General features: G+C 48.8%; 1 protein-coding gene across 5 annotated transcripts in view; it reads right to left on the bottom strand.

The window, feature by feature from the left end:
• Positions 1-17,942, bottom strand: part of ARRB1 (arrestin beta 1) — a 97,116-nt gene that overhangs the window by 29,785 nt on the left and 49,389 nt on the right. For all 5 annotated transcript variants that reach the window (XM_003910425.5, XM_009186943.4, XM_021926325.2 and 2 more), the window contains exon 2: positions 849-879. In XM_003910425.5, coding sequence (XP_003910474.1) covers positions 849-879 — 31 coding nt within the window. The remainder of the gene's footprint in view (positions 1-848; positions 880-17,942) is intronic.

Raw genomic sequence — 17,942 nt, 5'->3', positions numbered from 1 at the left:
TGTGGTGCTATTTGCCAACCCAGGCCAGCTCGTAAGCCAAGCCACAGGGTTCCCGTGACCAGCCCTGCAGCCTCTCAGCCTCAGCCTCCCTCTTGGCACTCTGAACTCAGCTGCTTAAGATTCCCACAGTCCCTATGCTTTTGTGTCCTGCCTACAATGCCGTTTTCACCTTGCCTTGCTGGAAATGCATCCCTCCTAGAAGCTGCCACTGCCCACCAGGCTGGGTCCTGTAGCCCCGATGGCCCCATATCTCCCACCTGCCACTTCATGCTGAAATGATGGATTTCGGTGTCTGCCTCTGCCATCTGGCTGTGAGAGGCACAGGCTGTGCCTCATTCATCTCAGTACACCCTGCCCCTGTCCCCGCCGGCTCAGCCCAGACCTGGTGTGGAATGGTGTCAATGTCTACCTGCTGAACTGAGGGGGAAGCAGGATGGCGTCTGGGCCTGCAGGGAGAAAGCAAGAGAGCCAGACCCTGGGAGCTGCCCTGGCTAAGGGTCCTCTCACAGCAGGGGACTCACTCCCCCAGGGCCCTCGGCGCTTACTGATTGGCTTGTCCTCCACTGTCACACAGTTACTGAAGTCTCTCTATGACAGGCCATCTCTCTCCACACCAGAGCTCAGGGAGCTGTGCTTCCCCACTCAGAAAGTTTCCTGAGTGTGTCCTTCCCCCTTCAACTGACAGCTCCAAAAGACAGAGCTGTGTCACCCCTAAGACGGGGAGCAGCACCTGCCCCCTCCCACAGAGGTGTGCACTTCAGGGGACATGCCATTTCCTCTGCTTCCCAACAGAAAATGACCAGAGTGTGAGGTCAGGGTGTTGCTGGGCGCAGCTGTTACAGACTCACCTTTCCATTCGGACTGGCCTTCTTGAACACTCTGTGGAGAGAAAGAGAAGTCAGGCCAGGGTTCACAAATCCTGCCCAGGAGCAAGTTCCTGTGGGCCACCTTGAGGCAGGACCGGGGACCAGGGCTGGAGTGACTGACAGGCACCATGCAAGCTTGAGATCCGAACAGTGCCCATGTAATCTGCTCTTACCATCTCCACTGGTAAGCCTCCACGATAGCCATTAGAGCTCTCCTGGGCTACGCAACAGCCCCCTTGCAGTCAGGTCTTTGCAGGGCAGGCTGCGGGAGTCTCCAAGTGAAAATTTTCTAAGCTCAAGCGAGGAAAAGCCTGGCATGTTGTAAGGTCTGTGTGATCTACTCTCACCTCCTGGTGTCACCTCCTACTACTCTCCCTCACCCATCTCCAGCCACATCTGCCCCTGGCTGGTCCTCGAGCACACCAGGGCGATTCCCACCTCAGGGACAGTTCAGAGGCTCTCCCTGAGACATCTGCATGCTCAACCCCACTGTGTCCCCGGGCCTGAAGTCCCTCTCTTGCTCCACTTCTTCTTTTTCCATAGCACTCATCACTTTCTGTTTTGAGACAGGGTTTCACTCTGTTACCCAGGCTGGAGTGCAGTGGTGTGATTTCTGCTCACTGCTTCAACCTCTGCCTTCCAGGCTCAAATGATCTTCCCTGCTCAGCCTCTCAAGTCACTGGGACCACAGGCACACGCCACCACCCCGGGCTAATTTTTATTTTTTGTTCTCTTGTTTTGTTTTGTTTTTTGGTAGAGATGGGATTTCACCATATTGCTTAGGCTGGTCTTGAACTCCTGGACTCAAGCAATCTGCCCACCTTGACTTCCCAAAGTGCTGAGATTACAGGTGTGAGCCACCGCGCCCAGCCAACACTTAACACTTTCGAACGTATACATATTTTACTTGTTTATTATGTGTCTGCTCTGCTAACATGTCACTCCATGAGGGCAAGGATCTTTGTTTCTCTTATCCACAGATGCATCTATCCCAAGCACCCAGAATGGCACTGCAATCATTGTTTAAAAAATGATGGGTCTAGGCACAGTGGCTCATGCCTGTAATCCCAGCATTTTGGGAGGCTGAGGAAGTCAGGAGTTCAAGACCAGCCTGACTAACGTGGTGAAACCCCGTCTCTATTAAAAATGCAAAAATAAGCTGACGTGGTGGCGGGCACCTGTAATCCCAGCTACTTGGGAGGCTGAGGTAGGAGAATTGCTTGAACCCAGAAGACAGAGGTTGCAGTGAGCCAAGATCGTGCCACTGCACTCCAGCCTGGGCAACAGAATAAGATTCAGTCTCAAAACAAAAACAAACAAACAAAAAATGATGAATGGCAGGTAGCAAACACTCAATAAACAGTTGAACAGGTGAAGGAATGAATGAGTGAAGGAATCAACCACCTTACTTAACAGAAACTGAAGCCCAGGAAAGGCAGAGAATAAGCCATGGTCACCCAGCAGTGCTGGACAAGGAATCAGGTCGAGATGTAGTCCATGACTCCCAAAAAGTGGAACTCACTTGCCTTCCATATCTCCTCCTGCCCTCTCCCACAAGCTGGGTCTTGGAGCCTAAGACCCCCTTCCCTAGCCACCAACAGCTAGCTCCAGGATCTCTCAAAGTAATTGTTGGGAGGGAGAGAAGAAAATTGAAAGATAGAGACAGAGACCCCGAGATAAGACAGGGGGTTGGGGAAGAGAGAGGAGGATAGGGACACAGACCCTGGACGGGTGAAAATAAAAGATGAAATAAGAGAGGCTAAAACAGCCATGGACAGGGGTAGGGTAGGCACACATGAGGCTGAGAGGGCTTCCTGCCACCCAGTCCTCCCCCAGGAGCACAGGGACCAGCAGGCACCAGGGTGGGCAGGACAGTGAGGTCTGCCAAGGCACAGGGACAGCCACTCCTGCCTCCTTCCGGAAGAGATGGCGAGTGGGTGGTGGCTCTGCGCTGCCTTCATAGCCCTGGCCCTGCCCACTCCCACCTCTCACTTCTGGGCTGGCAGGAACCACTGATGGGTGTGAGCATGGCTTGCTAAGAAGCCTGGCACATCCCGCCCCACCTCCCCTGGGAGACTGGGCTTTTCTCCTCCTCATAAATATGTATTTATTTATTTATTCATTCTTATTTTTTTGAGACAGAGTCTCGCTCTGTTGCCCAGGCTAGAGTGCAGTGGTGTGATCTCAGCTCACTGCAACCTCCATCCCCCTGGTTCAAGTGATTCTCGTGCCTCAGCCTCCCTTGTAGCTAGGATTACAGGCGTGCACCACCAGGCCAGGCTAATTTTTGTGTTTTTAATAGAGACGGGGTTTCACCATGTTGGTCAGGCTGGTCCCAAACTCCTGACCTCAAGTGATCCGCCCACTTCCAGCCTCCCAAAATGCTGGGATTACAGGCGTGAGTCACCACATCCAGCTTCCTTCTCATAAATATTTATTAGTGTTCAGAGTGTGAAGATGCCACAGTCAGCTGGAGTGTGATAATTGCTAAAGTGAGGAAATATACAGATCACACGGTTTGAAGCAGCAGCTCCCAAGGTGGGGCTGGACCTGCAGAGAAGACCAGGAAGTGGCACCAGCCACAAGGGACTCCACCTGCTTCCAGAAGCCCTGGGAGTCCATGGTCTGAGGGAAAGAGAGGCCACAGTGCCTGAGGCCACTAACAACTGAGTCAGGGAAAACCATTCCAGGGACTGTTGGAAGGAGCGAGACACCCTGGTCAGGCCGGAAGGGGCAACTTCACGAAGGGAGGGAGGGAAGACAGAACTTTGTTGAGTGGCTAATTATTTCTCATAATAGCTCTGTGAAATGGGGATTATCATCCTCATTTTACAGGTAATTAGCTCAAGGCTCACAGAGATGCAGTAATTTCTGCAAGAACACACAGCAAGCCAGGGGCTCAGTCAGGATTCAGACCCAATTCTGTCTGCCTGCCCCCAGAAGCTGGGTGCTTCATATCCAACCTGGCTGTTTTCCTAAACCGGGTGTTTTCAACAACACTGGGAATAACAATAAAGAGGGGAAATGAGGAGAGGAGAGGGGCAAGGGGCAGAGTGAGTGTGACCACGGTAGGAAGTGTGGCCAGCAGTGGGGAATGACCTGCTGCTAACCTCGTCAGCACCAGGACCACCTCCTTCAGGAAGCAGGACTCTGATGGCTTCCCCAAATGACAGCAGCAGCCACCACATTCCCCAAGAGCATGCCATGCTCTAGACGTGACTTTAGTTATTTTTCCTAGAATACTGCTGATCCTTACAATCTCATTTCAGAGATGAAATTGAGGCTCACCAAGGTGAAGCATGGTCTGCCTGTCTCCAGAGCCCATGTACTTTCCACTCCGTGACACTGTCAAGCCCTCTGTGATAAAACTCCTCTGACTTCCTGACCCTAACACTATCAGAAAAGAGGCCCCTGTGAGGATTTTTCATTTCCTGGGACCTCCACCTATGCAGTGTCACACAGATGGCTCTGTCTGTCAACTTTGAAGAGCATGCACACACGTCCAAGACTGGTCAAAGCTAAATTTCCAGGATGCCAGAGGCAGGGTCTGTCTCACCCCCAGCCCCATCTATGCCCCACGGCCTGATTCACAGAGCTGGGTGCCTATAAGAGACATACGGGCAGTGTTCCAGCTGATTAAGCCTCAGTGGAGACGAGGAACACAACCAGCCCCCACCACACCCGACCCCACCACCCAGGGTAGCTCAAGAAAAGCGGAGGGCATGTTATAAGAAGGCAAAACTCTCAAGGGATGCAGGCAGGATGCATGGTGGCTGGCGCAGGACCTGGGAAGCCATCTGAATCTCAGGCAGTCTCACTCTCTCTGCACCTCTCCTCCTGGGGCTGCATGTTCTCCCAGTTGCACTGCTTCCTGGGCGGCTGCCCCATTGCCTCTGTGGACCAGCTGTCTCTACTTACTCAAGGCTTTTCTCCTCCTCCATCCTTTTGGCTTGGATGTGACTCCCACTCTGACACTGTTTCCACTCTGCTTCTCACTCAGCTTCCCACCGCTAACTGGTTGAATGGCCCACTTCCAAATTCCCAGGAGAGGAATTTGATTGGTCAGCATTGGTCATGTGTTCCACACCTGGGCCAATCAGCTATATCTAGGTGTGTCATATGGTCCAGGAGGCCTGGGCAGAAGAGGGTCTGTAATGTTTTCCAAACAGGGGATCACAACATACTAGTTGATAATAAAACCAACTCATGGCTGGGCATGGTGGCTCATGCCTGTAATCCCAGCACTTTGGGAGGTGGAGGTGGGAGGATCACTTGAGGTCAGGAGTTCAAGACCAGCCTGATCAACATAGTGACACTCCGTCTCTACTAAAAATACAAAAATTAGCCAGGCATGGTGTCATGCGTCTGTAGTCCCAGCTACTCGGGAGGCTGAGGCAGAAGAATTGCTTGAACCAGGGAGGCAGAGGTTGCAGTGAGCTCAGATGGTGCCACTGCACTCCAGCCTAGGCAACAGAGCAAGACTCCGTCTCAAAAATAAATAAATAAATAAATAACCAACTTAAGAGATTTTTTTTTTTTAATGAAATGGAACGGAATAGAAAATATAAGCATGCACTGCAGGTAGCAAGGTATAATAGACATTATTATATTCACCAAAATTCAGTTTCCCTCTAAGCCTGGGGGTATGTGAATATCAGATTTCTGTGGTACTATGAAGTTAGGCATGTCCATGTGGCTTGCTCTGGCCAATGAAATATGAGTAGAAGTGCCAGATGTCAGTGCCAGGCAGATTTAAGTGCTGGTGCTTCATTCCCCATGCCCTCTGTATTCGTTTTCTATGGCTGCTGTAACAAATTACCACACACTTAGTGGCCTAAACCAACACAAACAGGTCAGGTGTGGTGGCTCACGCCTGTAATCCCAGCACTTTGGGAGGCCGAGGTGGGAGGATCACTTGAGTTCAGGAGTTCAAGACCAGTGTGGGCAACATGGTGAAACTCCGTCTCTACAAAAATAAAAAAATTAGCCAGGTGTAGTGGCGTGTGCCTATAGTACCAGCTACTCAAAGGCTGAGATGGGAGGATCACTTGAACCTAGGAGGCGGAGGCTGCAGTGAGTCAAGATTGTGCCATTGCACTTGAGCCTGGGCGACAGAATGAAACCCTGTCTCAAAAAAAAAAAAAAACCCACACACAAACACACACACACAACATATTATAGTTTGGTAGTTCAGAAACACTAAATGGGCCTCACTGGACTAAATTCAAGGTACCCGCAGGGCTGCATTCATTTCTGGAGGCTCAAGGGATAAATCTGTTTCCCTGACCTTCCCAGCTTCTAGGGGCTGCCCACATTCCTTGGCTCATGGCCCCTGCCTCTATCTTCAAAGCCAGCAAGAGCAGGTCGAGTTCTTATCACATTGCCTCACTCTGACCTTCTCTTCTGCCTCTCTCTTCCATTTATAAAGACCCCTGGGATTACGTTGAACCCATCTGGATAATCCAGAACAATCTCCCTATTTTAAGGTCGGTTAATTAGCAACTTTAATTCCATCTGCAACCTTCATTACCCTCTGCCATGTGACATATCATATTCACAGGTTCCAAGGATTATGACGTAGACCTCTTTGGGAAGAGCATTCTTTTGCCTGCCATGCTGTCTTTCCTTTGCCACTGAAACCAGCAATGATCTGCATGAGAAAGCCTCCATCAACCTAAATCCCAGGGCTGCCCCACTACATGACAGATGTGTAGCATAAAGGAGAATGAAAGCTCTTGAGCCACTAAGATTTGGGGGTTCTTACTGCTGCAGGCTGGCTTCTCCTGGCTGATACAAAAAGTGAGTATTGGCTGGGCACAGTGGCTCAAGCCTATAATCCCAACACTTTGGGAGGCCGAGGCGGGCAGATCACTTGAGGCCAGGAGTTCGAGACCAGCCTGGTGAACATAGTGAAACCTTGTCTCTACTAACAATACAAAAAATTAGCCAGGTGTGGTGGCACATGCCTGTAATCCCAGCTACTCAGGAGGCTGAGGCATGAGAATCACTTGAACCTGGGAGGCAGAGGTTGCAGTAAGCTGAGATCGCGCCACTGCACTCCAGCCTGGGCGACAGAGTAAGGCTCTGTCTCAAAAATAAATAAATAAATAAATAAATAAATAAGAGTATTATTTAGCAAAATGTTTGTTTCAGGTGAATGTGTGTGTACTGAATTACAACGTAAAACGAATTTCACGATGCAAATTTAAAAATGTTTCAGATCCACTGTTCTAGAAAAACATGCCTAAACCAAACATGCCCTATCAGTGTCCGTGCAGACTGCTGGATGCTGTCTTCTGATTCCATTCCATCAAGGTGATGCTGCCAGGAAGATGGGTAAGTCAACTCTCCATGAACCAGAATGTCAGCTTCTCCAGTGAGCCCCATTCCCCACCTGCAGCACAGGGTACCTGTGGACCAACTTTGACACTAATATTTCACTGCTCTTCGGTGAGCCATCAGTCCTCCCAGTGTCCCTTTGTGCCTGTCAGGGAGAGGGGTACACGACAAAGGACCCAAACGAAGCACCTTCCAACACTGATTACACCAAAACAAGAGTTTATAATTCTACATGATACAGCTAAACAAGGAATATTTTTTTCCTTTATTTTTTGAGATGGGTCTCACTCTGTCACCCAGGCTGGAATACAGTGGCGCCATCGCGGCTTGCTGCAACCTCCACCTCCCGGGCTCAAGCGATTCTCCTGCCTCAGCCTCCCAAGTAGCTGGGATTACTGGCGTGTGCCACCATGCCCAGCTAATTTTTTGTATTTTAGTAGAGAGAGGGTTTCACCATATTGTCCAGGGTGGTCTCAAACTTCTAAGCTCAGACAATCCACCTGCCTCGGCCTCCCAGAGTACTGGGATTACAGGCATGAGCCACTGTGCCCAGCCAACAATGGAATATTATACAGCACTGAAATTAGGTTTCCATCTTTCATAACACAAGGAAATGCCTATCATAGAATAGTAAGCAGAGTAAGTCAGGAATCAGAACAGTACGTTTGGCATGAGCTCAACTTTACACTCAATAAATACCCAAAACAAAAAAATGAGAAGACTTAATGTTGTTAAGATGCCTACGCTCCCCTAACTGATTCAATATAATCTTTATCAAATCCCAGCTAGCTTTTTTGCAGAAATTGACAAGCTGATCCTAAAATTCATAAGGAAATGCCAGGGAGCCAGAATAGCCAAACTATCTTAAAAATAATAATAATAATAGAATCAAGTTAGAAGACTCGCACTTCCCACTTTCAAAACTTACTACAAAGCTACAGTAATCAAGACTATATTGTGCTGGCATAAAAACAGACATATAGGGCCGGGCGCGGTGGCTCACGCCTGTAATCCCAGCACTTTGGGAGGCCAAGGCGGGTGGATCACAAAGGCAGGAGATCGAGACCATCCTAGCTAACACGGTGAAACCCCGTCTCTACTAAAATACAAAAAATTAGCCGGGCATGGTGGCGGGCGCCTGTAGTCCCAGCTACTCGGGAGGCTGAGGCAGGAGAATGGCGTGAACCCAGGAGGTGGAGCTTGCAGTGAGCCGAGATGGCGCCACTGTACTCCAGCCTGGGTGACAGAGCGAGACTCCATCTTAAAAAAAAAAAAAAAAAGACATGTAGATCAATGGGATATAATTGAGAGTCTAGAAATGAACCCATATATTTATGGTCAATTGATTTTTTTACAAAGGAGCCAAGGCAAGTCAATGGGGAAAGAACATTGTTTTCAACAAATGGTGCTAGGACAACTGGATAGTCACACACAAAAAAACAAAGTTAGATCCCGATCTCACATCATGTACAAAAATTAACTCAAATGGGGCCGGGCGCTGTGTCTCACACCTGTAATCCCAGCACTTTTGGGAGGCTAAGGCGGGCAGATCACCTGAGGTCAGGAGTTCGAGACCAGCCTGGTCAACATGGTGAAACCCTGTCTTTACTAAAAATACAAAAATTAGCCAGGTGTGGTGGCGGGTGCCTGTAATCCCAGCTACTTGGGAGGCTGAGGCAGGAGAACCGCTTGAACCCAGGAGGCGGAGGTTGCAGTGAGCCGAGATCGTGCTACTGCACTCCAGCCTGGGTAAGAGAGCAAGACTTTGTCTCAAAAAAAAAAAAAAAAAAAAAAAAAGTAAATGGACCAGAGACCTAAATGTAAAAGCTGCAGCTATAAAACTCTTAGCAGAAGGCCGAGCGCGGTGGCTCAAGCCTGTAATCCCAGCACTTTGGGAGGCCGAGACGGGCGGATCACGAGGTCAGGAGATCGAGACCATCCTGGCTAACACGGTGAAACCCCGTCTCTACTAAAAATACAAGAAAATTAGCCGGGCGAGGTGGCGGGCGCCTGTAGTCCCAGCTACTTGGGAGGCTGAGGCAGGAGAATGGCGTGAACCCGGCGGGGCGGAGCTTGCAGTGAGCTGAGATCGTGCCACTGCACTCCAGACTGGGGCACAGAGCAAGACTCCGTCTCAAAAAAAAAATAAAAATAAAAAAATAAAACTCTTAGCAGAAAACATTAAGTAAAGTCTTCATGACCTTGGGTTAGGCAATGATTTCTTAGATATGACACCAAAAGCACAATCAACTGAAGAAAAAGTAGACAAAATTTTAAAACTTTTGTGCTTCAAAAGTCACTGTCAAGAAAGAGAATATCGGGGAGTGGAGGGCGGGGGGAAGGATAGCATTAGGAAAAATACCTAATGTAAATGATGAGTTAATGGGTGCAGCAAACAAACATGGCACATGTATACATATGTAACAAACCTGCAGGTGCCCTGTACCCTAGAACTTAAAGGATATATTAAGAACGATTGCAACTCAACAACAAACAGGCGAATCACCCATTTTTAAATGGGCAATGGATTTGTTTGAATAGGCATTTCTCCAAAGAAGATATTCACGTGGCCAATAAGCACATGAAAAGATGTCCAGCATCATCAGTCATCAGTCAAAACTGCAATGATACACTTCACACCCATTAAGATGGCTATACTCAAAAGGAAGGATAGTAAGTGTGGACAGGAATGTGGAGAAACTGGAACCTTCATACATCACTGGTGGGATTGGAAAGTGGGGCCATCACTTTGAAAAACAGTTTGGCAGTTCATTTAAAAGTTAAACCGAGGCCGGGCGCGGTGGCTCAAGCCTGTAATCCCAGCACTTTGGGAGGCCGAGACGGGCGGATCACAAGGTCAGGAGATCGAGACCATCCTGGCGAACCTGGTGAAACCCCGTCTCTACTAAAAAATACAAAAAACTAGCCGGGCGAGGTGGCGGGCGCCTGTAGTCCCAGCTACTCGGGAGGCTGAGGCAGGAGAATGGCGTGAACCCGGGAGGCAGAGCTTGCAGTGAGCTGAGATCCGGCCACTGCACTCCAGCCTGGGTGACAGAGCGAGACTCCGTCTCAAAAAAAAAAAAAAAAAGTTAAACCGAGAGTTAACATATGACCCAGTAAGTCCCCTCCTGGGTATACACCCAAAGGAACTGAAACTGTCCACACACAAAAACTTGTGCATAAATGTTTGTAGCAGCATTATTCAAAATAGCCAAAAAGAGTGGGGAAAAATAATCTATCAACGAATACATGTATCTTTTTAAAATTCAGTCTATACATACAATGGAATATTATATAGTCATAAAATGGGATGAAGTACTGATTCATGCCACAACATAATGAACCTTGAAAACATTGTTAAGTAAATTAAGCCAGACACAGAAGGCTGCATATTATAGGATTCCACTTGCATGAAATGTTCAGAGTAGGCAAATTGCTAGAGAGAAGGTAAATTAGCGGTTGCCAAGGGTTGATGGAGTGGGAAATGGGGAGTGACTGCTAATTGGTACAGAGTTTCTTTGGGAGGTGATGAAAATGTTCTGGAATTGGATAGTGGTGATGGTTATACAAACTTGTGAATATATACGAAAACCACTGAATTTTACCCTAAAAGTGTGAATATTATGGTATATTACATCTCAATTAAAAAAAAAAAAAAACTAAAAAAAGACAGAATGAAAAAAAGGGAAATGTGCCTAAATACTCACAGGAGTTGAAGAAGACTCCGCCCACCCACACAATTCTTTATATCTATAATTTTTCTGTTATACAACAAGCATAAAGTACTTTATAAAGATGCTTGGGTTTCCCTAACAAGATATGTCTCAAGTCAAGGAGAAAGGAGAATCTAGAAATCAAAAAAAATGGCCAGGCGCAGTGGCTCAAGCCTGTAATCCCAACACTTTGGGAGGCCGAGACGGGCGGATCACAAGGTCAGAAGATCGAGACCATCCTGGCTAACACGGTGAAACCCCGTCTCTACTTAAAAAAATACAAAAAACTAGCCGGGCGAGGTGGCGGGCGCCTATAATCCCAGCTACTCGGGAGGCTGAGGCAGGAGAATGGTGTAAACCCGGGAGGCGGAGCTTGCAGTGAGCTGAGATCCGGCCACTGCACTCCAGCCTGGGCGACAGAGCGAGACTCCGTCTCAAAAGAAAAAAAAAGAAAGAAAGAAATTTAAAAAAAAAAAAAAAAAAAGTAAGTGAAGTAGGGAAAATCTGGACCCTAAACTCTGAATGCTTTGATGTAACAGTCTACGGTTCTGTGATGTTACAATCCAGGATCCACGTTTCTGTGATTCCTGAGATCCCTTCCCAGGCCTAATGTATCATATACTCAGCTATCCTTTTACCAGGAGGCCTTCCCTGACTACCCCCTAAGTCTGGGTTAGGGGCCCCTCAGCTCCATATCCAGTGTGTCCCCATTCATAGCACTTCCCACACTTTGTAATGGTCTGATAATACCCTCAGCTTCACTTTTATAGCAACAATGAAAGTAGAGGTATATTATTTGTGTTATTTCACTGTATTTCTGGGGCATAGCATGGTACCTAGGATATAGTAGGTGCTCAATAAATAAATATAGGATGAATATGGTTAAATGAAAGCCGTAAGAGAATTATTCAAGTATGAGAATGGATGAAGTTTAAAAAGATGGTGGTAGGACGGGCGCAGTGGCTCACACCTGTAATCTCAGCACTTTGGGACGTCGAGGCAGGCAGACCACTTGAGATCAGGAGTTCAAGACCAGCCTGGCCAACATGGTAAAACCCCGTCTCTACTAAAATTACAAAAATTAGCCAGGTGTAGTGGTGCATACCTATAATTCCAGCTACTTGGGAGGCTGAGGGAGGAGAATCGCTTGAACTCAGGAGGCAGAGGTTGCAGTGAGCCAAGATCGCGCCACTGCACTCCAGCCTGGGTGACAAAACAAGACTCCAGCTCAAAAAATAAGTAAATAAATAAACAAATAAATAAATAAATATAAAAAGATGATGGTGATGATCCTTGTCTCTGAGTGAGCAGACTCCAGGGATTTCTTCTTCTATCTATACTTCCATTTGGCTGTCAGGAGCCATGGGCATTGGGCTTAGAAAATGCTTTATAGGAGCCAGGCATGGTGGCTCGTGCCTGTAATTCCAACTCTTTGGGAGGCTGGGCAGGAGGAATGCTTGAGACCATGAGTTCAAGACCAGCCTAGGCAACATAGTGAAACCCCATCTCCACAAAAAATTAAAAATTAGCCAGGCATGGTGGCACATGCCTGTTGTCCCGGCTATCGGGAGGCTGAGGAGGGAAGATCGCTTGAGCCCAGGAGTTTAAGGTTATAGTGAGCTATGATCACGCCACTGCACTCCTGCCTGGGCAACAGAGCAAGACCCTGTCTCTAAAAAAGAAAAAAAAAGAAAGAAAATGCTTCATAGGAACAGAGTCCACAGCCACTGTCAGGCTAAGCCAAGAAGACAGCTGATACATCCCAAACAGGCCTCTGCCCAGTTCTGACCAGTGGCTATCCCATTCATCATTCACTCACCACTGAGCCATCACACAGCCACTGCCAGTGCAATGCTCTAGGGGCACTAACATAAACAACGGGTGGTCCCTGCTGACAAAAGACCACAGCATAGCCTAGTTAGAGAAACCCACTAAGAAAAATGGCCACTGTACACTGAGCTTTCCCTATGAGCAAGGCGCTGTGCTAAGCACTTCACATACATTATTATATTCCTTCTAAATACTCCAATTTTTCAGAGAAGAAGCCCAGACTCAGAAACCCTACCTAACTTGTCCAGAATCACAAAGCTAGTATCAGAAAACACATAGGAGAGAAACCTCATGAATGGACCACCTATGGGAAATCATTTAGACAAGACATATCTTACTCAGCATCAGAAAACTCACACTGGAAAGATCATCCATGAATGTGGATTCAGTACTAGTGAATTATGTAAGCACCGGTAACAATTCCTTTCTTTGTATTAGAAAATTAATATTAGAAAAAAAATGCTACAAATGCAGGGAATGTCAGAAGACCTTCAGATATTTACTCACCCTTCAGTCAACATTAGAAAACTTATCCAAGAGAGGCCGGGCACGGTGGCTCACGCCTGTAATCCAAGAACTTTGGGAGGCTGAGGCGGGCAGATCACGAGATCAGGAGTTCAAGACCAGCCTGGCCAACATGGTGAAACCCTGTCTCTGCTAAAAATACAAAAATTAGCCGGATGTGGTGGCACGTGCCTGTAATCCCAGCTACTCAGGAGGCTGAGGCAGGAGAATCGCTTGAACCCAGGAGGCGAGGTTGCAGTGAGCTGAGATTGCGCCACTGCACTCCAGCCTGGGCAACACAGTGAGACTCTGTCTCAAACAACAACAACAAAAGGAAAGCTTATCCAGGAGAGAAACCAAGTCCAGTTACTGCTCTAAGCTGGTTACAAATATCGACTCACTTATTTCTCCAACAACTCTATAACAAGTATTACTATTATCCCACTTCACAGATAAGAAAACTGAGGCACAGAGAGGTTAAGTAATTTGCCTAGGGTCACACAGCGAGTAAACAACAGATCTAGATATCAGAGCCCAGGTACTCCAGCTCCAGAGACCACACTTTTAATCACTCACAATACTGCCTGAGAGGTGGGATTATGTGGTTCTATCTGGAGAGTCAAGAAAGCCTTCAGGGCTGACCGCTGTGGCTCACGCCTTTAGTCCCAGCACTTTGGGAGGCCGAGGTGGGCGGATCACGAGGTCAAGAGAGATTGAGATCATCCTGGTCGACATGGCGAAACCCCATCTCTACTAAAAACACAAAACTTAGCTGGGCGTGGTGGTGGGCACCTGTAGTCCCAGCAACTCTGGAGGCTGAGGCAGGAGAATCGCTTGAACCCAGGAGGAGGAGGGTGCAGTGAGCCAAGATCGCGCCACTGCACTCCAGTCTGGCAACAGAGCAAGACTCCATCTCAAAAAACAAAAACAAAAAAGCCTTCAAGGGAAGAGGTAGCAATGAGGAAAATCTTGAAGGACACACGAGGTGCAGAAGGGGTGACCACACTGCAGGCAGAGGCCTGGAGAGGGCAACTGAGTCCACCGGGTGCTCAGGAGACAGCGAGCCTCTGGCGTGGCTGGAGTGTACCCCAAGTGCCTGGGAGGAGCCCCAGGGGAAGAGGCTGGGCTGGAGAATGGTCCGTTCGCTCCACAGAAAATCACGGAGAACTTGTATGTGCGGGCCCTTGACTAGGAGGGTAGGGCCGTGAAGGGCCTTGAGTGCTGGGCCAAGGAACTTGGACCTTATCCAGAAGGCAATGGGGAGCGATGGGCATTTGAGGGAAGAGAGACTGATGGGCCAGGGCTATATTTTGGATCCAGAGAGGCCCTCAATTCCATAATGTTCCCCCATCCCTGCCCGATAGCAGCCATGGCTCAGCTGGGTAGGGTGGGGAGACGCAAGGGGGCATTCACTCAGACTCAACCGCCCTACATTCTGACCCACTTTCCTGGGTGTGAGAGCAGCCATCAGGGAGCAGGGAGGTGTGGGGAGCAGGTGGCAGCGGCTGCAGAGAGGTTCCTAGGCCTTTATCACATTCTCCCTGGTAGCAGAGTTATTTGTGTACCAGCTTGTCTGCCCTGCGAGAATTTCCCAGCCCTCCCTGTGTTAGAGCGTGGTCTGCCTGTTTACCCGCCATCAGTGCACCTGCTTTTCAGGACAGCCCGGGAGGGGGAAGCAGGCAGGAAGGCAAGAAATGTCACCCCATTTCAGAGATTTCCGGAGCCTGAGGGAGCACAGTCCCACCTGCTTCATTTCCCAGATGGAGAAATCAAAGTGAGAGAAGAGCCTCACACCAGGCCAGGAAGCTCAGGCTCAGGGAGACTCACTAGTGTGCCCAGAGTCAGACTGGGATGGGGACCGCTGGCTTCTGTGGTTCCCGTCTCCTGTCACATCCCTGCTGAAATCTGCCATGGCTCCCAGGGCACAGGACAGTGCCTGGCAGGCCAGAGGGGTCAGGGATGGTAGCTGGGGGGTGAGGGGTTCTGGCCAAGTCAGTCTCCTGGGCTGCAGACTTCCCATAGACTTCTAGGCAGACAGCAATTCCCCAAGCCTCCTGCTGCATTCATGGGTTCACTTTTTTGGCCATGAAGCATGTTTGTGAAAACTCTCAGGTGGTGCAGAGTGAGGAAAGAGGGGGCCATGGACAGAGGGGAGAGTTTCTTAAAAGAGCTTGGCTTATTTTCTGCTAACCCATGAAACTGGAGATCTGAAAATCAAGGGCTGATCAAAATTTCCCCAGGTGGGCTGGCAGCTGGGTACCAAAGAGCCCACAGACTGTGCCTGAGCGCTGCCCAGCCTTCCTGGGGCTGAGATTCAGAAAGAGAAGGTTGTTGGCAGTCAAAAGAGCCCAGAGGCTGAAGCAGACAGTCCCTGCCTGAGTCCCTGCTTGAGCCCAGTGTGACCTCAGGCCCGTTTCCTATCCTCTCAAAGGCTCAGCTTCCTTCGCCTGGAGAATGGGGATAATACCCACCCCATAGGCTGGGGATATGTGTAAAAACCTGGTCCCCAGTAGTGACTCAACACAGAGAAGCTAACATTGTTGATGCTATGATACTACAATTATCATCATCATTATCCTGGCCAGTGTCCCGTCCCCACCCCCTGCTCAGGGAGAGTTCTCCCCCAAATGTCCCTCAGGTGGGAAAGCCTTGCTGCTGGGAGGAGACGGTCGTGTTACTCCTACTGGGACAGGGAAAGGTTTAAGTTGTCTGTCTCCCTACAGTCGTGGGTAGAAAACACTTTATGATGTTTTTCCCCAGATTATTATTACATTATTATTATTATTATTTGGAGATGGAGTGTCTCTCTGTCACTCAGGCTGGACTGGAGTGGCATGATCTTGGCTCACTGCAACCTCCGCCTCCTGGGTTAAAGCAATTCTCCTGCCTCAGCCTCCAGAGTAGCTGGGACGACAGGTGCGCGCCACCATGCCCAGCTAATTATTGTATTTTTAGTAAAGACAGGGTTTCAGCATATTGGCCAGGCTGGTTTCAAACTCCTGACCTCAAGTGATCTGCCCACCTCGGCCTCCCAAAGTGCTGGGATTACAGGTGTGAGTCACTGTGCCCCCACTTTTTCCCAGTGTAGACATCCACATTCCAGAAATTTCTGTGTACGTGCCCTGCTCTTCCCTCTTCCTGTACTATCCTTTGCATCAGTTCTACCAGTTGCAGCCCTTCCCATCCTTCACACAGTCCCACCGTCACCACACCCAAGAAGCCTTCCTTGACTGCCTTGGCTTAAAGTGCTCTTGCCCTGACTCCTCTGCCCTTGTTCCCTCCTTTGCTTCCTTCCATTCGTCTTTCTTATTTCCCTCCTTTCTTTTCTTCCCTTTATTTTTCAAATCTCTGGACCTGGGGCTGTTTTTACCTGTAGGAGGTGCAGGCCCCAGTCGGTGTTGTTCCCCAGAGCACCTACAGGGCAGCGGGAGGCAGACACTCCACTAACGAGCAAGCCCTCCCTCAAAAGCACAGTGGGAGGGTGGGAGGAGGTGCATGTGTGATGTGCCCAGCTCCGTTCCAGGCACACACCAGGCACCCAGCACACATGTGCATCTTTCCCTCCCTCTCCTGCTGGCCCCTGAGCATCCAAACAGGGCCTGCACACAGCTGCTCCTGAGTGGACGCCACGGAACTGAAATGATGGCAAGCCCCAGGGAGCAGAAACTGTGACTTCAGTCACTTATGTTCCTTGGCACATAGTAGGTGCTTAATAAAGATTTTGAATGAACAAACAAGAGCCAAGCCCTGAGCTTGAAGCTGGGAAAAAATAGGACCTGGGCCAAGAAGTGGCAGCCTCACCACCTGGATGAGCACCATGGATGTGCAGCCTCGGCAGGAACTCATTAGCTATAGGGCGCTCCTGACACAAGACAGGCCATTATTTTCCCAGCAGAAAGATTTTATTTAAAGGGGGTTTTTGTTTGGTTTGTTTGTTTTGCCAATTTCAACATGCAAACTTTTAAGGATATAGAATAACATATGTTAAGATATTAATTCAAAAACATCACTAATTTCTTCCTAGTCTCACATTTCATAAAATGTCATAACAGATCCACTATAGCAGTATATCTCTGACTCTGTGTCCACTGTTCTGTGGATCAGTCAGTAAGCCAACAGGGTTCTCCATGGTCGGGGACTCTGTACAGACCGAAATCTAAGGTCTAAGGTGGCAGCTTTTTCCAGGGAAATAATTTTGGGGGGAAAAACTGCCTTATATTTATCTGGATGCGGTGCCCATGGTGTGCTGAGCTGGCTTGTACAGGCTCATAAGAGGCAAGTGTCACATTTTTAAGAATTTCGTGAGCTGGTTGTTAAACACAGCCAGTACCATTGGTTCTCAGCCGGGGGATGAATTTGCACCCCAGGGGACACCTGGCAATGTCTGGAGACATTGTGGGCTGCCATGATTTGTGGAAGAGGTGCTACTAACACCTAGCAGGTAGAGGCCAGGGATGCCGCCTGTATAATGCCCATGTCAGTGTCCCCAACCCCCTAGCAAAGGATCTCCAGCCCAAAATGTTATGGTGCTGATGCTGAGAAACCCTGCTTGGAGCAGTGGCTCATGCCTGCAATCCCAACACTCTGGGAGGCTGAGGTGGGAGGATCGCTTGAGCCCAGGAGTTTGAGACCAGGCTGGGCAACATAGTGAGACCTGTCTTTAAAAAAAGAGAAAAAAAAAGTTTAAAAA

The sequence above is a fragment of the Papio anubis genome, chromosome 12, assembly GCF_008728515.1.
Source record: "Papio anubis isolate 15944 chromosome 12, Panubis1.0, whole genome shotgun sequence".
In the NCBI taxonomy this organism is placed as follows: Eukaryota; Metazoa; Chordata; class Mammalia; order Primates; family Cercopithecidae; genus Papio; species Papio anubis.
The sequence above is the reverse complement of the archived record's forward strand: the minus strand, read 5'-3'. Positions and strand labels throughout refer to the sequence as shown.